This window comes from Carcharodon carcharias, chromosome 2 (assembly GCF_017639515.1).
Source record: "Carcharodon carcharias isolate sCarCar2 chromosome 2, sCarCar2.pri, whole genome shotgun sequence".
Taxonomy (NCBI): Eukaryota; Metazoa; Chordata; class Chondrichthyes; order Lamniformes; family Lamnidae; genus Carcharodon; species Carcharodon carcharias.
In genome coordinates this window covers 238,071,263-238,098,201 of record NC_054468.1, presented here as the reverse complement: position 1 = coordinate 238,098,201, position 26,939 = coordinate 238,071,263, and the positions used below count along the sequence as shown (strand labels likewise).

General features: G+C 48.6%; 1 protein-coding gene across 1 annotated transcript in view; it reads right to left on the bottom strand.

Moving 5' to 3' along the window:
• LOC121289018 (angiopoietin-2-like) overlaps nt 1-23,383 on the bottom strand; it is a 33,841-nt gene extending 10,458 nt beyond the window's left edge. The window contains exons 1-2 of the mRNA XM_041207910.1: nt 23,015-23,383; nt 9,980-10,123 (exon numbers count right to left, since the gene is read on the bottom strand). Of these exons, the coding sequence (XP_041063844.1) occupies nt 9,980-10,123; nt 23,015-23,383 (513 nt within the window). The remainder of the gene's footprint in view (nt 1-9,979; nt 10,124-23,014) is intronic.
• Between the last annotated feature and the right edge of the window lie 3,556 nt (nt 23,384-26,939).

Sequence of the window (26,939 nt, the reverse complement as noted above, 5' to 3'; positions counted from 1 at the left end):
ACAAAAACACTCACACACAAACACAGAGGCACACACACAAATACAGACACACACACATACGAACACACACACAGACAAATGCACAGACACACTCATACATGCACACACACAAACATGCAGACACACGCACACACAAACACACATGAACAAACACACAGGCACACAGCACACACACAAATACATAGACATGCAGACACAAAAGAACGCACACACACAAGCACACAGACACACACACGCACAGACACAAATGCCCAGATACATTCACACACAAGCACACACAGAAACAGACAGAGACACACAGACACACACACACAGATACAGATACAGACACATACACACAGACACATTCACACACATATAAACAAACATAAAACCACACAGACACACACAGGCACACACACACAGGCACACACATACCCACACAAACACAGAGAGACACACACACACAAACACACAGACTTACAAACACAAAACCACACAGACACACACAGGCACACACATACCCACACAAACACAGAGAGACACACACACAAACACACAGACTTACAAACACAAAACCACACAGACACACACACAAACACCACGCACAAACACACAGACACACACACATGCAAACATGCTCACACACAAAAACACACACACACAAACAGACACAAAGGCACACACACACAAACGCAGAGGCACACACACAAATACAGACACACACACATACAACCACACACACACACAGACACACTCACACATGCACACACATAAACATACAGACACACACACACACAAACACACATAAACAAATACACAGGCATACACACAAATACATAGACACGCAGACACAAAAGAAAACACACACAGGCACAAATACATGCACACAAACACACACAAACACACAGACACAGACAGACACACACACACACAGAAACACAGACACAAAGACACACTCACACACAAAAACAGAGGCGCACACACAAATACAGACATACACACATACAAACACACACACAAACACACATGAACAAACACACAGGCACACACAAATACACAGACATGCAGACACAAAAACACACACTCATATAAGCACACAGACACACACACACACACAAACACACATGGATACAGACACACAGACACACACAAGTACAGACACATTCACACACAAATACACACACACACAAACACACAGGTGAGTAGGGGGCCTGCTCACCGATGTGTAAAATGATGCGGGATGACCTCACCCTGTGTAATTTCAATTTTCAGGTGGGTGGGGGCTCAGCCGAATCAGCTGCGCTCCTGCTGACCTGTCAATGGTCTATTGAGGCCATTGACAAACTCATTAATGTAATCAGTGGACCTGCCCGTCCAACCTTAAGGTTAGTGGAGAGGCCGGGAGCCCTGGCGGGCATTAGAAAAAGCATCAAACCTCATCCGGGCAGGATGCGGTTTCATGTAGGTTTTTAAACATTTAATAAAAGTTTACCTAAAAGTGATGGACATGACCGAAGTGATGGACAGTGTCACATGAGGGGAGGTGTCAGGGAATTTTTTTTTTTCTGTTTTTAAGATTTTTGATTGTGGAGCTGATATCCCTGAGGCAGCACTTAGCCTCAGGGAGATGAGTGCGCTCTTCCACACGCATGGGAATCCCTCTTTTCCTGCACAGGGAGAGTACATGGTGCTTCCTTGCGGCTGTCACGCTGGATTGGCCTTAATTGGCCCACTCACGTAAAATGGCACCACCCCTCCGATCAGGGGTGCCAACAGGAAGCTGGCCTGTACACACCCGCCCTTCAACTTCCCCCCCAACGGGGGGAAAATTCAGCCCCATCTCTACACTACTGACTTCTAACTACAGGAGGAGCCCATACTGCTCTCCTAGTGGTTACTACAGATCATGTGATCTTCCTTAACAACCTGTCATGACTGACTGGGGACAGTGCACTGTTGTATGAAACCCCACTGCTCCCTGAGCCGTGACAAATGGGAGAAGTTTGATTAGACCAACAAACTACCCCAATTCTACCTAACTGTTTAATTTAGGTTAAAAGAATACAAGCACCAGGTTTGTAAACTTAACAAGTAAATAACTGTTTATTAAATAAATTGTTTGTAACCAGTGGCAAAAGAAAGAAATATGAGCTGCTAACTTTTAACTCTATAGCTTAAACTCTACCCCTTCCTAAACCCCTATACACAAGCACACGCACACACACACACACGCACACACACACACACACACGCACGCACACACACACACACACACACACACACGCACACGCACATGCACACACACACACACACGCACATGCACACGCACACACACACACGCACAGACAAAACGTGGATTTTAAGTGTGAGATAAAGCAATTCAATAGCACCAATCCCGAGTTCAGGATTAGATGGGTTGACTTTGATTGCATTTTTCTAAATTCCTTCCAGGTTGTTGTGGTTGACATGGGTGGTCTCCCAGCACGCGCAGTCTGTGGTTCTCTGGTTGAAACTTGCTTTTAATGTCTCCTGGTGAAACACTGGTGGTGTTTCCCCTTTCCCTCCTGACAAGGGTTTCTCAAAGAAAATGATGTGAGAAACGTGAGAAATAGCCAGCTAGCTACTATGGCAAGATTACCAGAGCCTTACAAAACACAGGAGAGAGAGGTTTCAGGTCTTTACTCTTTTCAGGCTAGGAGCTGGCCTACTGCACTATTCTCACACAAAACCAGGCCACTTGGTCAGGAACCAATCAAAACACTGTCACTAGGCAGTTCCCTCTTAAACCGGGTCTCCTTTCCAGCACCATTCTGTCCAACCTGGCACACACTGTTCCAGAACATAGCAACATTGTAGATTTTCTTCTTCCTGCTTTAATGGGCATCTCTTTAAACTGCAGCCATGGTAGTTTTTAAAGCCACAGTCCAATCTTAAAGCCACCTTAATAAAAATATGTTCTTTACATGCCTCCACCCTTAAAACGATGAAATGCTATTTATAAAAGGTATTCCATCACAGGGTATGTGACACATAGACAACAAACACGAGTTCTTATGCTCATTCATCTATCCTTCTCCCTTATACAATCCTAAGTATTAACTGATTGCAGTAATTTACACCGGGGACAATGCATCCGCAATCACATTATCCTCACCAGCAACATGAACAATCTTTACAGTGAATGGTTGAAACAATAACCTCCCTCTAAACAGGCTCACATTCCAAGTTTGAAACTTGTCAATGACCACCAGTGGATTATGGTCAGTGTAGGTGTGTGTTTCTTTGTTATCGTCCTCTTCTTTATCTCTGTCCCTTTGACCTTCTCTGTTCCTACTTCAATTCCTTTCCCTGCTTTTGGATTTTGCTGGGTTTTTTTTGATTTTACTCTTGCCCTGTTCCGCATCATTACTAATGGATTGAACCCAGTTTTCTTTGTGATTTTGTTCCCTGTCTCTGCTTCTTGAGATCACGTGTTTTCCTCTCTCTTTACCTTCTCTTTTACCTTATCTTTACTTTTAGATTTGTCCCTTTCTCATTCTATCTTTGTCTTTTCTTTGTTCTCTGTTGCAGCTTCTAGATTTTGATTTGGCCCTTTTTTCTCGCTCCCTGCTTTTACTTTGTTCTCGACTTTGAGGTTTTGATTTGTTCCGTTCTGATCTCTCATTGCCTTTACTCTGTTTACACTTGTGGATTTCATCTCTGCTCTGGATCATGGTTTGCTGGGTTTTGATGACTTGTTTCTCCAACTCTTTTCCATTAGTCTGCTCTCGTGCTACTTTACATGCTCCTGTTTTGGTTTTGGGTAATGGTCCTACGAATCTACTAATACCCGACTGAATGGTTCTTCAAAAACTGGTATGGGTATTAAAGGCGCTGGTTTGATTACATGTTGAGGTTTACCTACTACCTGACATGTATGACACGTTTTACAAAATTGCACTACCTCCTTATGAAGCCTTGGCCAGGTAAGATGTCTGTTTAGCGATGCTTGGGTTTTCCGTATTCCTACAAGTCCTGTCATGCTCGTAATATCTCCTTACGATATTTGGGCAGTACCACTATCTGATAAACAACTGCCCATTCCTCATCCGCAGTTCTGTGAGGGTGTCTCCATTTCCTCATCAGAACTCCATTTGTAATGTCATAGCAATCGGGAACTCCTTCAGCCTCAGCTTCAGTGTGAGCTGACTGTGCTAACTTGTTTAACTCTGGATCTGCTTTCTGAGCCTCGATTAATGAAGACCTGCCAAATGCTTCCTTTGAATTATCTTCATCCTTAAAGAAAGTTTCAACTACTGTAACATCTGCTCATGGCATTAATTTGACCTCTGGTGATGGACTTTGTTTAGCCCTTGCTCTGGTCACTACACACGATGGAAAAATACCAGGAACTTGTTCTTGTAACTGCTCCGTCTCTTTAGCCTCTCGGACTTTCTGTAATTATGGGTGAAGCTATAACCTTCACTCCTGCCAAATCATTCCCCAGCAGCAAATCAACTCCACAAGTAATTTCTTACCCACTCCTACAACCACCGATCCAGACAACAAATCACACTCCAATTGTACTTTGTACAATGGACCTGAGATATACTCTCCACTTATCCCGTTTACCAATACTTTAACTTTCATTGAACTCTCTGGAGGGAAAACTAGGTCCTTCTCCAACAAAAGAGTTCGAGTAGCTCCTGTGTCCCTTAACATAGTTAAGGGTTTAGCTGTATCATTTGATGAAAAAGGGGTTATCTTTTCCTTTAGATCTCTCATCTACCTTTTTTCTCCTCACCTGCATTGACAGCAGTGTTTACCTCCAGACCCTTATTTGTAATTAAAGCTATAATTTGACCCGTGGCATTTTCTTTTTGAGTTCCCTTTTCGGACTCACCGTTACAAACTCCAGTAAGCCCCACGGGCTTCCCTTGCAACTTCCAGCATTCTGAACGAATGTGTCCCACTTTATTACAATGGAAACACTTAGGCCTTTGAGTTTCACCTCCACCTTCAGTACCTTCCCTCCAGGTCTGGGGAGGAGGTGTTAAGGTATTCCCAGTTATCCATTCTTTACCCTGTCTACTTACCTTCCTTTCACTCTCCCACTTTGTATATTTTTCAGATTTATGGGGGTGATGGAAAAAAGGTTTATTTTTATGGATTAGTCATAATCGGCAGCTATTACTGCTGCCTGTCTAGCAGTTGCAACCCTTTGTTCTTCAACATGGCTTCTTATTACAGAAGGTAGGGAATTTTTAAATTCTTCCAAGAGAATCGTCTCTCTGAGAACTTCATAGACAGAATTTTCTGGTTGATGTGCGGGTGGTGGAGCCCGCATGTCAACGCTTAAAATGTGGTGGGAGTGTCCCGATGTCAGCACACAGAATCGCGATATTTCAGTCGGTGGGTGGGTTCAGTAGCTGGACTCTCGCCCGCCATTAATGAAAGGCCTCGTTAAGGCCCTTAACTTGCCAATTGTTCTGGATTTTGAGGGGCCCGTGTGAACTTTGGCTCAGCGCACGGGCCCAATGGGCAGGCAGGTAGGTGATTTTTTAATAAAACTCATGCACTGTCGGGATATGTGGGCTCAGAGGGGTTGTTCATGTTTTCCGCGAAGTTTTAGTTGCAGAAAGTGTTTTAAACTTGCCTGTGTGATTGTGAACAGTTCTCATCGGTTTCCGAGAGCTTTCTCTGTACTTTGAACCCAGTCTGCAGACAGGAATCTTTCTCAGGCCTGCAGCTTTCTAGAGGCCTCCATTTAGCCTGGGGGTGTAGGTTCTGACCTCTCCACTGGAGGCAGCTCCTCTGAGGACGAAGTGAGGGATAGAATAAGGAGGAGGCCAGGAATGTACATTCAGCCTCCAGGGGAGCCACCTTTGGGAGGCCAGGCGCAGGCACAAGGGGCACAGGCTCAAGAGGTTGTCCAAGGCGGAAGGAGTAGCAGAAGACGCCACAATCCTGCTGCCAGGGTTTACAGGTGGCGAAGCAGCTACCTCAATATGACTGAGGTGCAGTGCCGAAGGAGGCTCCGACTGTCAAGGGGGACAGTCAACTATACCTGTCAGATGATTGGGCCTGAGATCTCCCCTAACTGTGTGGGTGGACACCCCATGCCAGCGGTTCTGAAGCTCACAGTTGCCCTCCACTTCTATGCCTCTGGCTCCTTCCAGGGCTCGGTGGGTGATCTTTGCGGTGTCTCCCAATCAGCTGTCCACACTTGTGTCAAGCAGGTTACAGACGCTCTGTTCAGACGGACATTGACCTTCCGCTGGGACCAGGCCAGTCAGACACAGTGAGCCAGAGGCTTCGCGGCCATTGCTGGCTTCCCCCGTGTCCAGGGTGCTATAGACATGTGGCCATCAAGGTGCCAGCAGGTGAGCCCGGTGCCTTCGTCAACAGGAAGGGCTTCCACTCCATGAAAGTGCAGATAGTGTGTGATCACAGGATGCTGATTCTACAAGTCTGTGCAAGGTACCCAGGCAGCTTCCACGACGCCTACATCCTCAGACACTCCCAGGTGCCGAGGCTCTTCAGTGCTCCAGCCCGGCTGGATGGATGGCTGCTGGGTGACAAGGGCTATCCCCTCAGAAGGTGGCTCATGACGCCTCTCCCCCATCCAAGAACAGAAGCTGAGCAGCGCTACAATAGGAGCCACGGCACCACAAGAGCTGTGGTGGAGAGAACCATCGGTTTTCTCAAGATGCGCTTCCCTTGCCTGGACCATTCAGGGAGTGCACTCCAGTACCCACCAGATCGCGTCTCTGTGATAGTGGTAACATGCTGTGCCCTGCACAATCTTGCGCTGGAAAGGGGGGATGCAGTTGACGATGAAGACCTTAACGCCCTGGATGAGGCTACACATGATGAATCCAGCAGTGCCTCAGAGGATGAGGAAGCACAGGGCGATGATGAGGGGCAGCACACCGACCCGCTACTACACCAAGGAGACAGGGACACCCGGGACAATTTAATCCAAAGAACCTTCAGCCAGGTCCACACACATCGATCAGCAGGACCAGCATTGCCTGGAACTTCCACACGCGGCACTTAGGTGCTACATCTTCCAACTTATCAGCTACAACTAAGGGCTCAGTACAGAAACATCAATGTCCACTCAAACACTCAGGAGATGTCTGTGAAACATACAAATGCAGCACAAAGGAAACACCCTCAACCATGGTTAGAAAAGTGGACTTTATTCAGTCCAAAATAAAACAGACAAATATAAATATTTGTTCCCTCCAGGACACCCTGGTCCACTCCTCCATCACCCCCTACACCTCCCACGGCACCTTCCCATGCAACCACAGAAGGTGCAACACCTGCCCCTTTACTTCCCCTCTCCTCACCGTCCAAGGGCCCAAACACTCCTTTCAAGCAGCATTTCACTTGCACTTCCCTCAATTTAGTCTACTGCATTCGCTGCTCCCAATGCGGTTTCCTCTACATTGGAGAGACCAAATGCAGACTGGGTGACTGCTTTGCAGAACACCTTCAGTCTGTCCGCAAGCATGACCCAGACCTTCCTGTCGCTTGCCATTTCAATATTCCACCCTGCTCTCATACCCACATGTCCGTCCTTGGCCTGCTGCATTGTTCCAGTGAAGCTCAATGCAAACTGGAGGAACAGCACATCATCTTCCGACTAGGCACTTTACAGCCTTCCAGACTGAATATTGAGTTCAACAATTTTAGATCATGAACTCTCTCCTCCATCCCCACCCCCTTTCCGATCCCCCTTTTTCCAATAATTTATCATTTTTTTACAAATATATTTTTCTTTTCCCTCCTATTTTTAAATTTATTTCGATCTATTGTTTCATCTCCACCTTTTAGCCCATTTCAATCCACTCCCCCCACCCTACCCCCACTAGGGCCATCTGTCACTAGCTTGCTATCCTTAATGTCCCCATCAGCACATCCTTTAGATAATATCACCACCGTCAACACCCCTTTGTTCTTTTGTCTATGACATCTTTGGCAGTCTCTTTTTGGCCTCCACCTATCACTGGCCCCCTATCGAGCTCTCCTGTCCCACCCCCTTCTACCAGCTTATATTTCATCTCATTTCTATATTTTTTAGTTATGGTGAAGAGTCATACGGACTCGAAACATCAACTGTGTCCCTCTCCGCAGAGGCTGTCAGACCTGCTGAGATTTTCCAGGTATTTTTGTTTTTGTTATAACTATTTCTTCCCTATTCTAGGGCCAACACAAAATCACCAGTGACATACCCGTGGAGTGCCTAACGTACCTTATGCTTATGTTTGCGGGTGCTACATCTTGGTGCCACCCCATCGCTCAGAGTGGCTTGTGAGACTGCCTGCTGACTCTGCAGTCCTGTCGGCCTCGATGACCTTGGTGGGCGTCCTCTGGTCCGTGGATCCTGTGATGGCTCTGCCTGGGAGGGAGTGGCCAGTTCCAGAACTGTCATCTCCCCAGTTGTCGCAGCCTCACTGGATGCTACGGTCACTGGGAGAGGGGTGGAGGAGCTGTTTCCCTCAGCCAGAGCGCCCTGAGAGGAGCTCGCAGCGATGACAGGCAGCTGCTGCGCCGACGTGAGGTCACATTGGACCTCCCTGTTCACCACAGATGCATGGGCACCGAGCGCCGACACTTGGTGCCCAGAACATCTCCCACATTGGGAATGACCACCCCCGGCCATTACCGCTGGGAAGGCTTGCAGATCAGAGCGTAACCCAATCAGAAGATTCTCCCTCCGACCGAAGCCCCTCTCCATGAGAGTCACCAATCTCTCAGTGGAGGAAGCCTGAAGCTCTGCCCTGAGGTTTATGCCTTCACTGACACTCTGCCTGGACTCCTCCATCGCAGAGACCAACTGAACCACACCCTCATGCAACCCTACCAGATGCTCCCACGAATCCTGCCGCTTGTCCTGCAGCTGCTGCATTGGTGACATCTCCAGAGGCCCATCATCACTGCCGGACTCAGCATGTGCCTGGTCCTCTGCAGCCCTCTGGCTGCTGGCGCCATCGGCACTCTCTGTCCCTACCACCTCCTCCAGCGATTGTGAAGTGCCCTCTCCACTGTGCCCTGGGACACTAGCCGATGGTAAAGTCCCCACCGAAGTGTGTGTGTCTGTGCTGGTGCCTGGCTGGCTGAAATGATCTGCTGCAAGTTGCACTTGTTGGCCCTCAGGGGTGGAGGGGGGCTGCGGGGTCGAGGTGTGGGTCACTCTGGTGGTGATGCTGAAATTAACAACAAGGACAGTGCGTCAGTTAGCATTCAGCCAGTTAAACCTTTCATCCCTTCCCCCCTCATAAGTCACTCACCCTTCAAGACCCTAAGGAGACGAACATTGGTGAGCTGGAAAAGAGTCAAGAGGAGGCCCAAACATTAGACGCGCATGCAGACAGGCTGGTCAGATGGCCTAAGGAATATCACATGGAATGTTATGTGGCATTGGAGTGAGGAGAGTGCAGAGGTACCTGACCTGGATACATGCTGGCCTGAAGAGTTGGAGTGATGAGGAAACTTGTGACATTTGCCGTGAAGCACAGGAGATTGAGAGTTCACATTATTGATCTTCATATGAGGGGCATAGACCGGGTGAGCAGAGGGCAACATTTCCCCTTGGCGCAGGGATGAATAACATGGTGACATTTATTTATGTTGAGTGCCATGAGGTGACAGGTGAGGTGTTGAGGACCTTTTGGACAGAGTAATGTGGGACGCACTGGCTGAAAGGGTGGTGGAGGTTCCAACCCCCCTAAGATGCAACAAGTCTTTGGCTGTGCAGCAGTGATGCCCTGGCATGATAGGCCATCGGGATAGTGGTCAGAAATGGGATAAGGTGACTTTGGAAGGTGGTGGAGACGTGATTCCTCAAGGGGACAAGGGACCTTTGTGTATGAGCCACATGTCAGAGTGTCTCAGTCTGTGAATGAGCAGTGTTGCTGCATTAATGATTGCAGCAACCATCAGTGGTTTGGATGGTGGGGAGACAGAGTGGATGAGACTGTGGACCTCAAATACCTGGCCGCTGGACCCCAGCCTCGCCGACGTCTGCCTCCCTGGCCGCCTGCCTCCTCCCCAGCTCCATGGCCTGCCCCTGGAAGGTGGTGAGGCGCTGCAGCATGGCGTGCCCACCATCAGTCCTCTGGCGCTCCCTTTGATTGTGTTCGGTTTTTGCCTGCAGAACAGGGAAGAGGAATTATTGTGGCTGATCGCTCATGTACTCTGTACCTGCACGCCGCCCCCCAACCACAGTGGCTCATCTGAGGCCTCCAGCGGCTTTTGTCCACACTACTGGTGATCAGTCCCCAGAAGATAGTACGGTTGCTCCCACCCCCTCCCCCAACGGACACCTTGGACACATTCGGTGTCCATCACTATGAATAACACACGGGTCTTGGCGCCCATGGCAAGGAGGTGCAACTAGGTGCAGCACCGAGGCCAGTAGATGGCTCTTGGCCACGACACCTAGAGGCTCCCCTTCTACCATCTCAGCAGTATGACATGTGTTGGAGTTCTGAGTATGTGTCTAGCTGCCTCCCCTGCAGGTTGCCCCCAGATTATTCAAATGCGACAAACACCAACATATGCTGCGGGGAGAACCCATCTTCTCCTCAACCACTAAGGCTGATGTCAGCATGGTCACTATCTGTTTGCCCACCCAGCGTGTGCCAAATGCCCAATGCAGTAACGACAGCAAGACATGGGGGTGGTGGGGCCTCAAAGGCTAAGGCTACCTGCTGGGTCAAATGGTCAAGGCTGACATGGTCCTCACCCTTCCAGAGCGCAGCAAATCATTGAATCTCTTGCAGCACTGGGTGCCTGTGTGCCACACATCATCATGGGCACTGACAGCATCACCCACCTCCTCCCACGCCTGCCTGGTGATGTGGGGGAGATCTTCTGCTCCCATCCTCCAGATACAATATACCCCGATGGCTGGACACCTCTTGGAGGAGGACAGCAAGGCAGGCACCTGAGAACCGAGGGGCACAATGCCCCCCCCCTCCCCACTGCTGGCCTCTCCTGCAGCCTGCCCACCTCCTCCTCATCCTGCTCCTGTCCTGTCCTGGGACAGCTGCCTCTCTCTCTCTTCATGTGGCCATGGTGAACTGCCTCCAGCAGGCTGCCTGGCCCCTCTTTATACAAACTGTCAGTTCCCTATTGGAACCGGCGGACTGAACACCGCCGATTCAATTTTCCCATTGTCCATGGGAGTCACTAACCCACTGGGTGCAAAATGGCAGCACGACCCATTTCAGCGGCAATCGGCTGCCCACCCGCCCATCAAGGGCAAAATTCTGCCCCATGAGTAATTTCAACTCCTAATGCTCGAATCCACCTGTCAAAACTACTTTGCTTAATCCTTTCAAATTCAGATGTAAGTTTGCCCAGGCTGTTTCCTTACATTTCAAAACTTTTGTCTGTGTGCTTCAGGGACCAACTTATATACATTCAAAATGGCCTTTTTCACCATGTCATAATCCCTAGAAACCTCCTCTGACAGTGAAGCATAAATCTCTTGTGCTCTACGTCAATTTGCTCTGCATGGGCAATGTCCAGTTTTCCTTTGGCCAGTTCACCTGTTTAGCTACCTTCTCAAATGAACAGGGCAGATAATTTAAATCAATATTTTACATCAGTCTTCACAGTGGAGGACACTATAAACACCCCAAAGATATCAGATAAGCAAGGAGCTAATAGGAGGAAAGATCTTGTAACCATCTCTATCACGAGGGACAAAGTATTTGACAAACTAATGGGACTAAAGGCAGACAAGTCACCAGGACCTGATGGTCTGCACCCAAGGGTTTTAAAGGAAGTGGCTGCAGAGATAGTGGAGGCATTGGACGAAATATTCCAGAACTCACTGGATCCCGGGAGGGTCCCTGCAGATGGGAAAACTGCTAATGTGATGCCCCTGTTCAAGAAGGGAGGGAGACAAAAAGCAGGAAACTATAGGCCAGTCAGCCTAACATCTGTTGTTGGGAAAATGCTAGAGTCCATTATTAAGGAAGAAATAGCAGGACATAGAGAAAAGCTTAACTCAATCAAACAGAATCAACATGGTTTTGTGAAAGGGAAATCATGTTTGACAGATTTGCTAGTGTTCTTTGAGGATATAACAAGCAGAGTTGATAAAGGGGAACCAGTAGATGTAGTGTATTTGGATTTCCAGAAGGCATTTAATAAGGTGCCACATTAAAGGTTATTGCACAAGATAGGAGCTCACGGTATTGGGGTAATGCATTAGCATGAATTGAGGTTTGTTTAGCACACAGAAGACGAGTTGGGATTAATGGGTCTTTTTCAGGTTGAAAAGACGTAAATAGTGGAGTGCTGCAAGGATCAGTCCTAGAGTCTCAATTATTTACTATCTATATTAATGACTTGGAGGAGGGGCAGAGTGTGATGTATCCAGATTTGCTGACAATACAAAAATAGCTGGGAGGGCATGTAGTGCTGAGGGCATAAAGAATCTGCAAGAGGATATAGACAGGTTGAGTGAGTGGGCAAAAACTTGGTGGATGGAGTTTTAATGTAGGAAAGTGTGAGGTCATGCATTTTGGTAACAAAAATCAAAAGGGAGACTATTATTTAAATGCAGAGAGACTCCAAAATAGTGCAGCACAGAGGGATCTGGCTGTTCTTGTGCATGAAACACATGGAGTTAGCATGCAGGTGCAGCAAGTAATTAAGAAGGCAAATGGAATTTTGGCCTGTATTGCTAGGGGATTGGAGTTTAAAAATTGGGAAGACTTGTTACAACTGTACAGGGCATTGGTGAGGCTGCACCTGGAGTACTGAGTACAGTTTTGGTCCCCGTATTTAAGAAAGGATATACTGGCTTTGGAGGCAGTTCAAAAGAGATTCACTAGGCTGATTCCTGGGATGAAGGAGTTAACTTATCAAGAACGGCTAAACAGTTTAAGCCTTTATTCATTAGAGTTTAGAAGAATGAGGGATGATCTTATTGAAACGTACAAGATTCTGAGGGGTTTTGACAGGGTAGATGTTGAGAAGATGTTTCCACTAGTGAGGGAATCTCGCACCAGGGGACATAGTTACAGAATAAGGGGACACTCATTTAAAACTGAGATGCGAAGGGATTTCTTCTCTCAGAGGGTCATGAAAGTCTGGAATTCTCTCCCTCAGAGAGCTGTGGAGGTTAGATCACTGATAATATTTAAAGAGGAGGTGGACAGATTTTTCAAATATCGGGGAGTTGAGGGCTATGAGGAGCTGGCACGAAAGAGGAGTTGAGGCCTGGGACAGATCAGCCATGATCTTATTGAATAGCAGGGCAGGCTTGAGGGGCCGAATGGCCTACTCCTGCTCCTATTTCTTATGTTCTTAAACAAAACATTGGCTCCGAAGTGAATGGTACCAGAAATTTGGGGGCCTGGCCGAGGATCAGAACCTAAATCGGGGACTCTTGCAAGATCTTGCATCTACAGGCGGATACCAACGGTGATACTTGCTGAGGTTAAGATTGATAAGATTTCCACGGTGAAATTTACTATACTGATTGAAAGGCAGCATGGTTCTGTCAATTGCTATGACTTTTCCAGAGAGGACAGATTTATCCCCGAGTGAGTTACAACAATTAACCAAAGCCAGGGTGATCGCATCAGCAGAAAAGTTGAAGTTAGAGTTAAGTGCAGGGGCTAAGAAAGCAGATATAATTGATGCAGTAGCACAGCTTCTGGAATTGGAGGAAGGAAAAGTTAATCTAGATAGCAATTCAGTTGATTTGGCTAGAATTCAGGTGCAGCTTTAGATGGAAAGAGATAGAGAAATACAGAAACTTGAACTTGAAAAAGGTAAGAGAGAGATGTGAAAGCTTCAGCTTGAACTACAGAGAGAGAAGTTAGCAAGAGAAGAAAGAGATAAGGAAATAGATTGAGAGCTTCAGAGAAAGAAATCAGACAGTATGAACTGGTTAGAGAACAGCTCAGGTTACGGGGTGAAGGAGAGTCTAATAGTTCAGAAGATGTGTCGAGTCCCACTCCGAACTTTGACATAATAAAAAGTCTTCACTCTTCGCCTATTGCCTAAATTCACTGAGGCTGGAGTTGAGAGATACTTTATCTCATATGAAAATGTGGCTGCAAAGCTAAAGTGGCCAAGGACACGAGGACTCTGCTGAGATTGTCCCTGAAACAGATCGGTTGAAATTTCAGACTTTAAAGAAAAGAACGAAAGAAACGTTTGTGGGATTTGCTGGGGGGGGGAAGCGAAATGCTGTTTGATGGGTGGTTTTAATCAATGAAGTTAGAGCAAACTTTTGAGAATGTGAGAGAGCTAATAATAATGGAGGGATTTCACAACAGCACCCCAAAAGCTATCAGGCACCACCTGGAAGAGCAAGGGGAGAATTTCCTGGTGGGCGAGCAGGGGTGGGGCCTGCTCACCGATGTGTAAAATGACATTGGGCAGGTGTCCCCGCATCATTTAGATTTACAACCGACTGGGCTGCCGAGCTGTCAAAGGCCCATTAAGGCCAGTTAGGAACTAATTAAAATAGTTAAATGAGCTGCCCGTCCAACCTTAAGGTTGTGTCCGTTCCCACCCACCCCCGCACAACCTCCCCCTCCCCTACTGGGGGAAAATTCTGCCCCAAATGTTTCCAAGGTACAGGAAGCAGCGATTCTGGCAGCTTGGTGGATATATCAGATAGGCAGCTAGGGGGCAGTAGATCTCCATTTGTAAACCCACGGGGAAGCTGGAGGAATGGAACAGAGTTTAGTTTAAGTGAGAAGGCAGGAGGAGCTGCTGCAGTTAATGAAAATGACAGCACAGAGATTAAAAAAAAGATGTTAAAAACCAATATGCCTTTATTGGCATAAGACAGGGCATCTCAAAACCAATGTTGGAAGCTGAATGGTAAACCGATGGCAGTAATACAGACAGTAATACGGACGCTCAAGGAGTCTTCAGAAAAGACAGTATCGTTAAGGGAATGGATGTTAAAACAGTGGCACTAGCGCCAGTGACCGGAATTTCCTTAGAGAAATCTGTACCATAAAGTGAAACGTGTGAGAAACCCATTGCTTTTGAATGGTTTCACAGTGGGAATAGACAGAGCTGCAAAGAATTGTAAGAGGTTTACATCAGAAGCAGAAATCACTTCATTTTTGTCCAAGAAAGAGCCATGAAAGATAGTTATCCTGAGAGATTCTGGTTCAGCTCAGAGCTTATGGTTAGCAAAGGATTTGGACATCTCCTCAACTAGTTTACTAAATCAGAATTATTAATACAGGGTATTGAGGGGAAGCATGTGCTTAATTCCCATTGTATAGGGTCAATTTAAGATGAGCTCTAAAGAAGGGGCCTTCTGTGCTTGGAACTATTTTCTGAATTACCCATTAAAAATGTAGACTATATTTATATGTAGACTATAAATATATTGGGTGATGATTTAGTGGGCAGTATAATTTTTCCACAATCTGGGAGAGAGTGTCACTGTCCCAAAGTTGTTCCTGTGAGTAAAAGCAAGGAGCCCATTTGTGATCCAGTTGAGCAAAGAATTGACTCAAGTAAAAATACTGTGTCCACCTCAATAGTGGACAGTGCAAAGGCTGTAGAATTGTCCAGTGAAGTTTTCCAACAGGAAAGACTGAGGTCACAATGTGATTTTAAAGGGTTAATGACACCTGACACCAAACCCAAAGTGCTGGCCAGTGTTCAGACACAGGATACAGCATCAGGAATACAGGCAAAGTGGAAAACTAACTAAAGGCTTTTTAAAACCCAGCACTATCGGAATGATGGGTTTTGTGACTTTGTGTGAAAGATTCAAAGCATTGGAAAGAAAAATAAAAATCCAGAATGGGGAATTCAAATTGGAGAATTAAATAAGCCCCGTTTGGAAGGAGATCAGGAGAAACTAAAAGACTTTAAAATGTTCAAAGATTAAAACAAACAGGAATACCAAGTTCTGTCGAAGGGTCATGAGGACTCGAAACGTCAACTCTTTTCTTCTCCGCTGATGCTGCCAGACCTGCTGAGTTTTTCCAGGTAATTCTGTTTTTGTTTTTGTTTAGGAATACCAAACCCTTTCGTGTGAGCATGAAAAGCATCTTAATAACATCCATGGAACAGTGAAGAGAAATTTCCATCTGAGCAGAGACGAGTCACTGGCTCCATTTTGACCACATCCTTCCTGCATCTACCCTGTCTGGTCCTGTTAAAATTTTATAGGTTTCTATGAGATCCCCCCTCATTCTTCTGAACTCCAGCGAATATAATCCTGAGAACCTCAGGCTAGTTCTTCAAAGGTGAAGATTGGAATCCCTCATGAGAGGGACCGAGTTTCGATGAGACTAGTTGACTGACAGTGTTTACTGACATCTGGGTGGATTGCTGGGAAATCCATGGAATCTGTCTTGGTAGCATTTGACATTTATTATGCAATGTAGAGTTTGACCACAGTTTGTCTTTTAATTCACTTGTAGCTCATATTAACCCTGATTTTAGAGTGTAAGAGATACTGTAAATTGTTTAGTTTTTCTGACCTTGTATAGTAAAGTTTATTTTTTTTGTTGAAAGACTCTGCAATCCTGTTGCCTTTATTCTCTTAGCAAGAGTCTTGAATCTCAAATTTTGTCTACTTCAAACAAAAAGTTACTTTTTTTTTGTTCATTCACAGGATGTGGGCTTCGCTGGCTAGGCCAGCATTTATTGCCCATCCCTAGTTCCCCTTGAGAAGGTGGTGGTGAGCTGCCTTCTTGAGCTGCTGCAGTCCATGTGGTGTCGGTACACCCACAGTGCTGTTAGGGAGGGAGTTCCAGGATTTTGACCCAGCGACAGTGAAGGAACAGTGATATATTTCCAAGTCAGGGCGGTGAGTGACTTGGAGGGGAATTTCCAGGTGGTGGTGTTCCCATGTGTCTGCTGCCCTTGTCCTTCTAGATGGTAGTGGTCGTGGGTTTGGAGGGTGCTGCCTAAAGAGCCTTGGTGAATTCCTGCAGTGCATCTTGTAGATAGTACACACACTGCTGCTACTGTGCGTCGGTGGTGGAGGGAGTGAACGTTTGTGGATGTGGTGCCAATCAAGCTGCTTTGTCCTGGGTGGTGTACTGCTCCCTAATTGGATCCTACCAAAAACCCGGGGGTCTAATCTAGGATCAGAACATAGGCAACAATTGGAACATTTGACCCAGTTTTGGTCATCACACTTTGGGAAGGATGTATGGGTCCTTGAGAGAGGGGGTAGAGGAAACTCATCAGAATGGGACAAGAATTGGGGTAATTTAGCCTTCAGGTTAGGCTGGAGAAGCTGGGGCTGTTTCCCTTGGATCAGAGCAGAATGAGGGGAGAGTTAGGAACACAGTAACTTAGGAGCAGGAGTAGGCCATTCGGCCCTTCCAGCCCGCTCCATCATTAGATAAAATCGTGGCTGATCTGGTTGTGGTCTCAACTCCACTTTCCTGTCTCTTCCCCGTAATCCTCGACTCCTTTGTTGATCAAAAATTTATTTAAATCTGCCTTGAATAAATTAAAAGACTCAGCATCCATTGCTTTTTGGGGACGAGAAATCCACATACGAATGACCCTCTGAGAGAAAACATTTCTCCTTATCTCTGTCTTAAAGGCAGACCTCTTATTCTTAAACTGTCTCCCCTGGTTCTAGTCTTCCCCACAAGAGGAAACATCCTCCTGGTATCCACCCTATCTACTCCCCTCAGGATCTTATATGTTTCAATAAGATCACCTCTCATTCTCCTAAACCCCAATGGGTATATCCCAACCTACTCAACCCTTCCTCATAGGATAAACTCTTTACCCCAGGAATGAGTTCACACAATCACAGAATCTTTACAGTGCAGAAAGAGGCCATTTGGCCCATCAAATTTGCACTGGCTCTCTGAAAGAGCATTTTCACCTAGTCCCACTCCCCTGCCTTATCCCTGTAACCTAGCACATTCTCTCTTTTCAGGTATCAATCCAATTCCCTATTGAATGCCTCGATCGAACCTGCCTCCACCACCCTCTCAGGAAGTTTCTTCCAGATTCCAACCACCCTCTAGGTGAAATTTTTTTTCTCACAACACATTTACACCTTTTGCTAATTATTTTGAATCTGTGCCCTCTAGTTCTTGATGTTCTCTTGAGTGGGAACAGTTTCTCACTGTTTACCCTGTCCATAAACCTCAGGATCTTGAATACCTCAAGTCTCCTCTCAGCCTTCTTTTCTCCAAGGAATACAGTCCCAACATCTCCAATCTATCCTCATAGTTACAGTTCTTCATCCCAGGAATCATTCTTGTGAATCTCCTCTGTACTCTCTCCAATGCTTCACATTCTTCCTCAAGTATGGCACCCAGAACTCGATGCAGTACTCCAGATGAGGCCTATGCACAATTTCAACATCACGTCCTTTCCCTTGTGCTCAGTACCAGAGCTCTGAAGAAGGGTCCTACAAACTCGAAACATTAACTCTGTCTTTCTCTCCACAGATGCTGTCAGACCTGCTGAGTTTTTCCAGCAATTTCTGTTTTTGTTTCAGATTTCCAGCATCTGCAGTATTTTGCTTTTATCCCCTATTAATAAAACCTAGGATACCATATGCTTTATTAACTGCTCTCTCAACTTGCCCAGCTCTAAGTAAACATTCCCTCAACTGTTCCTAATACAATTTTATCTTTTATCTTTTTTTCAAATAATGAGAATATATCTGTACACACTATTCCAGATGTGGCCTCACCAGGACCCTGTACAGCTGTAGTAAAACTTCCATACTTTTATATTCCATTCCCCTTCCAATAAACACCAACATTCCATTTGCCTTCCTAATCACTTGCTGTACCTGCACACTAACTTTTCTGATTCATGTACCAGGACATCCAGATCCCTCTGTATCACCAAGTTCTGCAATCTCTATCCACTTAAATAATTTGCTGCTTTTCTATTTTTCATACCAAATTGGACAAGTTCACAGTTTCTCAGATTATTCTTGATCTGACAAATTTTTGCCCATTCACTTAACCTGTCTATGTCTGAGGGAGTGCTGCACTGTCGGAGGGTCAGTACTGAGAGGGTGCTGCACTGTCAGAGGGGCAGTACTGAGAGGGTGCTACACTGTCAGAGGGTCAGTACTGAGGGAGTGCTGCACTGTCAGAGGGTCAGTACTGAGGGAGTGCTGCACTGTCAGAGGGTCAGTACTGAGGGAGTGCTGCACTGTCAGAGGGTCAGTACTGAGGGGGTGCTACACTGTCAGTGGGTCAGTACTGAGGGAGTGCTGCACTGTCAGAGGGTCAGTACTGAGGGAGTGCTGCACTGTCAGAGGGTCAGTACTGAGGGAGGTCTGCACTGTCAGAGGGTCAGTACTGAGGGAGCGCTGCACTGTCAGAGGGTCAGTACTGAGGGAGTGCTGCACTGTCAGATGGTCAGTACTGAGGGAGTGCTGCATTGTCAGAGGGTCAGTACTGAGGGAGTGCTGCACTGTCAGAGGGTCAGTACTGAGGGAGTGCTGCACTGTCAGAGGGTCAGCACTGAGGGAGTGAGTGCTGCACTGTCATAGAGTCAGTACTGAGGGAGTGCTGCACTGTCTGAGGGTCAGTACTGAGGGAGTGCTGCACTGTCAGAGGATCAGTACTGAGGGAGTGCTGCACTGTTGGAGGGTCAGTGCTGAGGGGGTGCTACACTGTCAGAGGGTCAGTACTGAGGGAGTGCTGCACTGTCAGAGGGTCAGTACTGAGGGAGTGCTGCACTGTCAGAGGGTCAGTACTGAGGGAGTGCTGCACTGTCAGAGGGTCAGTACTGAGGGATTGCTGCACTGTCAGAGGGTCAGTACTGAGGTAGTGCAGCACTGTCAGAGTGTCAGTACTGAGGGAGCGCTGCACAATCAGAGGGTCGGTACTGAGGAATCGCCGCACTGTCGGAAGGTCAGTACTAAGGGAACGCCGCACTGTCAGTGGGTCAGTACTGAGGGAGTGCTGCACTGTCGGAGGGTCAGTGCTGAGGGAGTGCTGCACTGTCGGAGGATGAGGACCGAGGGAGCACAGCACTGTCGGAGGATCAGTACTGAGGGAGCGCTGCACTGTCAGAGGGTCAGTACTGAGGGAGTGCTGCACTGTCAGAGGGTCAGTACTGAGGGAGTGCTGCACTGTCAGAGGGTGAGTACTGAGGGAGTGCTGCACTGTCAGAGGGTCAGCACTGAGGGAGTGAGTGCTGCACTGTCAGAGGGTCAGTACTGAGGGATTGCTGCACTGTCAGAGGGTCAGTACTGAGGGAGTGCTGCACTGTCAGAGGGTCAGTACTGAGGCAGTGCTGCACTGTCAGAGGGTCAGTACTGAGGGAGTGCTGCACTGTCAGAGGGTCAGTACTGAGGGAGTGCTGCACTGTCAGAGGGTCAGTACTGAGGGAGCGCTGCACAATCAGAGGGTCGGTACTGAGGAATCGCCGCACTGTCGCAACGTCAGTAGTAAGGGAACGCCGCACTGTCAGAGGGTCAGTACTGAGGGAGTGCTGCACTGTCGGAGGGTCAGTGCTGAGGGAGTGCTGCACTGTCGGAGGATGAGGACCGAGGGAGTTCAGCACTGTCAGAGGGTCAGTACTGAGGGAGTGCTGCACTGTCAGAGGGTCAGTACTGAGGGAATGCTGCACTGTCAGAGGGTCAGTACTGAGGGAGTGCTGCACTGTCAGAGGGTGAGTACTGAGGGAGTGCTGCACTGTCAGAGGGTCAGCACTGAGGGAGTGAGTGCTGCACTGTCAGAGGGTGAGTACTGAGGGAGTGCTGCACTGTCAGAGGGTGAGTACTGAGGGAGTGCTGCACTGTCCGAGGGTCAGTACTGAGGCAGTGCTGCACTGTCAGAGGGTCAGTACTGAGGGAGTGCTGCACTGTCAGAGGGTCAGCACTGAGGGAGTGAGTGCTGCACTGTCAGAGGGTCAGTACTGAGGGAGTGCTGCACTGTCAGAGGGTCAGTACTGAGGGAGTGCTGCACTGTGACAGGGTCAGTACTGAGGGAGTGCTGCACTGTCGGAGGGTCAGTACTGAGGGAGTGCTGCACTGTCAGGGGGTCAGTACTGAGAGGGTGCTGCACTGTCAGAGGGTCAGTACTGAGGGAGTGCTGCACTGTCAGAGGGTCAGTACTGAGAGGGTGCTGCACTGTCAGAGGGTCAGTACTGAGGGAGTACTGCACTGTCAGAGGGTCAGTACTGAGGGAGTGCTGCACTGTCAGTAGGTCAGTATGGAGGGAGCACTGCATTATCAGAGGGTCAGTACTGAGGGAGTGCTGCACTGTCAGAGGGTCAGTACTGAGGGAGTGCTGCACTGTCAGAGGGTCAGTACTGAGGGAGTGCTGCACTGTCAGAGGGTCAGTACTGAGGGAGCGCTGCACAATCAGAGGGTCGGTACTGAGGAATCGCCGCACTGTCGGAAGGTCAGTACTAAGGGAACGCCGCACTGTCAGTGGGTCAGTACTGAGGGAGTGCTGCACTGTCAGAGGGTCAGTGCTGAGGGAGTGCTGCACTGTCAGAGGGTCAGTGCTGAGGGAGTGCTGCACTGTCAGAGGGTCAGTACTGAGGGAGTGCTGCACTTTGACAGGGTCAGTACTGAGGGAGTGCTGCACTGTCGGAGGGTCAGTACTGAGGGAGTGCTGCACTGTCAGAGGGTCAGTACTGAGAGGGTGCTGCACTGTCAGAGGGTCAGTACTGAGGGAGTACTGCACTGTCAGAGGGTCAGTACTGAGGGAGTGCTGCACTGTCAGTAGGTCAGTATGGAGGGAGCACTGCATTATCAGAGGGTCAGTACTGAGGGAGTGCAGCACTGTCAGAGGGTCAGTACTGAGGGAGTGCTGCACTGTCAGAGGGTCAGTACTGAGAGGGTGCTGCACTGTTAGAGGGTCAGTACTGAGGGAGTGCTGCACTGTCAGAGGGTCAGTACTGAGAGGGTGCTGCACTGTCAGAGGGTCAGTACTGAGGGAGTACTGCACTGTCAGAGGGTCAGTACTGAGGGTTTACTGCACTGTCAGAGGGTCAGTACTGACGGAGTGCTGCACTGTCAGTAGGTCAGTATGGAGGGAGCACTGCATTATCAGAGGGTCAGTACTGAGGGAGTGCTGCACTGTCAGAGGGTCAGTACTGAGGGTGTGCTGCACTGTCAGAGGGTCAGTACTGAGGGAGTGCTGCACTGTCAGAGGGTCAGTACTGAGGGAGTGCTGCACTGTCAGAGGGTCAGCACTGAGGGAGTGAGTGCTGCACTGTCAGAGGGTCAGTACTGAGGGAGTGCTGCACTGTCAGAGGGTCAGTACTGAGGGAGTGCTGCACTTTGACAGGGTCAGTACTGAGGGAGTGCTGCACTGTCGGAGGGTCAGTACTGAGGGAGTGCTGCACTGTCAGAGGGTCAGTACTGAGTGGGTGCTGCACTGTCAGAGGGTCAGTACTGAGGGAGTGCTGCACTGTCAGAGGGTCAGTACTGAGGGAGTACTGCACTGTCAGAGGGTCAGTACTGAGGGAGTGCTGCACTGTCAGAGGGTCAGTACTGAGGGAGTGCTGCACTGTCAGAGGGTCAGTACTGAGTGGGTGCTGCACTGTCAGAGAGTCAGTACTGAGGGAGTACTGCACTGTCAGAGGGTCAGTACTGAGGGAGTGCTGCACTGTCAGTAGGTCAGTATGGAGGGAGCACTGCATTATCAGAGGGTCAGTACTGAGGGAGTGCTGCACTGTCAGAGGCTCAGTACTGAGGGAGTGCTGCACTGTCAGAGGGTCAGTACTGAGGGAGTGCTGCACTGACAGGTATTGTAGTTCAGGTGAGAGGTTAAACTGATGCCTCCTCAGCTCTGTAATGTGTTTGAGGAAGATCCCAGCACAGGGGAGTTATCCCTGGGGCCAATATTTATTCCTCAACCATTACTAAAAAAGCTGTTATGTGGCCATTATCATGTAACCGTCTATGGGATCTTGCTGTTTATAAACTGGCTGCTACACTTCCTACATGACAATATTGACCATTCTTTAAATGTACTTTAGTGGCTGTGAGTATGATGGGATTCCCTCAGATCCCTAGTGTTTTATAAATAGTGTTTGTTTCTCAGTTCCTTCTGCTCTCAGGTCCCAAGCTCACCTGCAACTCCAGCACTTGGATGCGATGCTGATGGCTTCTCAGCTCCTCTTGTACCTGGGACATCATCTCCTTCAGTTCCACGAGCTGCCGTCTGCCATTCTCATTCTCCTGCAGCCTGTGGGACACCTGGTCCCAACACTTGAACATTTCCGGACAACCTTGGCCCTCCAGCTGAGGTAAGCTGGCCATGCTTCTGCCTCTCCTGCTGGGCTGGACCTGGTTATTGTATTGTCCACATGGAGGCAGGCCTGTTCTTACCAGATTGTGCCCATTGCTGCCGCTCTGGGGCACACCATAGGTTACCCAGACACTGGCACCCCAAAGCAGGGCCCAGAGGCCGCTTTCTGCTCCATCGTTGATATACCTCATCCCTGTGTGTGGATGGGTTGGGGACGGGAACTGGAAGCGGGGCCCGAGTGAATAGACTCCGATCCGCTCTCAGCCTCTCACTAGTTTAGAGCTGAGATTGCTTTGTTTAGGAGCGGAGGTGGAGCCATCTCTTTCAGTCATTATCTTCTCCCCCTCAGCTCTCAGGCGATCTGCTCAAGGACACGCTGCCTTTGTGGCTTCTCCTGTCAATAAGGAACTGAAAGAGAAGCAGCAAGAAAACACACAAAATATTCACATTCCCCAGGTCTGGAGGAAGCCAATCATCCTGCTGGTAATAGAACACTGCAAAACCTGAGGCCTAATGATTCTCTGCCTCTTCTACAGGCCCTAAGCAGTTCCTAAGCCTCCAGCATGGATTTCAGAAACCAGCTCAGTACCAGCAGGAAACCAGCTTGTCACCAGCAGGAGATTAGTTCATTACCAGCAGGAGATTAGTTCATTACCAGCAGGAGATTAGTTCATTACCAGCAGGAAGCCTGTACATTACCAGCAGGAGATTAGTTCATTACCAGCAGGAGATTAGTTCATTACCAGCAGGAGATTAGTTCATTACCAGCAGGAAGCCTGTACATTACCAACAGGAGATTAGTTCATTACCAGCAGGAGATTAGTTCATTACCAGCAGGAGATTAGTTCATTACCAGCAGGAAGCCTGTACATTACCAACAGGAGATTAGTTCATTACCAGCAGGAGATTAGTTCATTACCAGCAGGAGATTAGTTCATTACCAGCAGGAAGCCTGTACATTACCAGCAGGAGATTAGTTCATTACCAGCAGGAGATTAGTTCATTACCAGCAGGAGATTAGTTCATTACCAGCAGGGTGTGCACCACCTGCCATATTGGTAAAGCCACAAGACTGGGTTTGTCAGATCCAGGTCTGAACCAGCCATTTGTCCCTTTCCATATGTTAGAAAAACAGGTTTACATCTGCTGTGGCCTAAAAAGAGGCTGTTAAATCAGCCGACAGGGGAAGCAGTGAAAAAATATCAACACCTTCCTGCACCTTTGCTCCCTCATCAGCTCCTCTGCCCCTAAAAACCACTCAGCCAACAATCGCCATCCTCCCTCCCCAGGAACTGTACTCAGTTACCTAGGCTACAGGCTCAGTAATACAATGACTACACTCATGACCTGACTCCACTATCATGGTTTCGGCTGACTCTGTGGCCTCCACTGAAGCATTGATAACTGATAGTCCAGGGATCACCAACGTCTTTACTATCTCTCCCTGAACACTTGGTCAGAATGAGCATGAACGATGCTGTTTGCCAATTTACCTTGGCAATGATGAACCTTCCAATCAAATCTCTCTTTCACATCCTCTGTCCTGAAGAAAAGAGACCAAGGCAGCGCTTTCCTGTGCCCGCTGGTGTTGGGCATGTTTGCTGGTGTGAGTGGGCCAAAGCTCGTTTTCACCACGCTGTGAAACCAGTTTGTGATTGTCCACTCCACCTGCTGTTGGCCACTGCATTTCTCACCATTGGATGCCAGGAACCTCATTGTAATACATCAACATAAGCTCAGCCCACCCGAATTATCCCCCCCAACTGGATCATCCACCCATGTCAGTGTGATTGCACACCCATGTGTTTCACAGCAGCACATGACAGGTGGGCACATGTCCATCTGCACTTTGAGGGGCACTCGGAGGTGAGTGCACGGTAACGTTACACAGCGCTGGCCTAGGTCGCCTGCTGGACTTCACGGTTGAGGTGTGTTGGATGCTTGGGGGTAAGGGCTGCCCTGCAGTGGAAGCTGGTGCATAAACACGTGCTGGGGAGGTGGGGAGGGAAGCTATTTGGTCGGGGGGGTGGGGGGCAAGGGTTACTCTGCGGGGTCGGGGTCAGAGTATGGGTTGGGGTGTGGGTGGGGTTGGGGGGGCGGGAAGCAGTCACGCATTAGGGAAACCTTGTATAAACTGACCACTCCTTTGCAGCTGACACAGTTCAGACACAGCTGCATTGACATGATTGGAGTCGGGCCTCTAGCTTCTCTGTCCACTGAAACAACACAGAGACATCAAAATGCCACCGAATGCTCCAGAGCTTTTCACCCCTTAGGCACAGACGGCAGAGTATTGAATGTTTTAGTGGACTGCAGAACAGTTGGATGAATGGGCACGTTGTACAATCTCCTTGCTAAAGCTGGTCATGGAGCAGTCTCTGCTGGAGGCACTCACAGCCGATTGCAATGTCATCATCCTAGTTTGGACCAGTTTCCCCCATGGTACAAGCTAATAGCGCAGCCTTGCAGTGCGGGTTAGGAGAATGTCTGTGCTTGAGCTGAGAGCACAGCCTGCAGTCCAATGGGTAAAGCTGCTGCCAATCGGTCAGGTGGAGTGGGGCGGTGGTAGGTGGGGTTTCAGGCAGCCATGCAACACACTAATCTCTGGCTATCCAACTGGTGGCCAGCACTCTCCAGGAAGCATTAATGCTCCATCACACTTAACCAGGGCAGGTTCTTAGTGCAGCTATACTAACCCACACGTCTCTCCCTTTCATCCTGAGGGTGGAGTACATCAGGATCATGGAGCCTGGTGAACGAGCTGTTTGCCTCGTGGCCTACAGAGAGTGAAGAGGATGGAGGAGGGAATAACTGAGGTGCCTCGCTGGGCAGAGGGAGGAACAATACCCTCTGGATGAAGGGGCAGTTGGGGCTCCTGCACACTCCACCAAAGAGCCACAATGAGCCATCGCTGGTCGATGTCTAGCCAGACCCAGGGTCTATAGACACCGCCTTTCATCCCTGCAGATGACCGAGAACCAGTGTTGCCAAAGACTGGGCATGTCCAGGGAACTGGTCGGTCTACCAGCTGCTGCAGGATTTGGCACCACAGGGACATGAAGGGCATCCACTGCCAGTGGCTGTGAAAGTGACCACGATGCTCAATTTCTACACCAGTGGCTGCTTTCAGGGCTCCACAGGTAATCTCTGTGGGGTTTCACAAGCCTCTACCCACAGATGTATCCTTGAGGTCAAGGATGCCACCTTTGTGAGGGCAACAACTTTGTGCATTTCTCCTGGGACCAGGACAACCAGGATGCGAGAGTGATTGAATTTGCCCAGATCTCAGGAATCCTACAGGTGCAGGGTGCGATTGACTGCACTCATGTGGCCCTCAGGTCTCTATCGCAATACCCGACCAACTATGTCAACCACAAGGGCTTCCACTCACTGAACGTGCAGCTGGGGTGCGACCTCCAGAAACACATCCTGTAGGTGTGCGCACGGTTCCCAGTGAGTGTGCACGATGCCTACATCCTGAGTCCCTCACAGATCCCTGGAGTCTTCCAGGGTCCACAGAAGCTGCAGGGATGGACTCTTGGGGACAAGGGCAACCCACAGAGGATGTGGCTGATGACACCCGGGCGGTGGCCTCAGACTGCAGCAGAGCAAAGGTATAACAAGGCTCATGCTGCAAATCGCAACTTGGTGGAGCAGACCATCGGGATGCTGAAGATGCGGATCCGGTGCCTGGACTGGTCTGGTGGAGCCCTGCAATACAGTCCGCAGAGGGTGTCACACATCGTC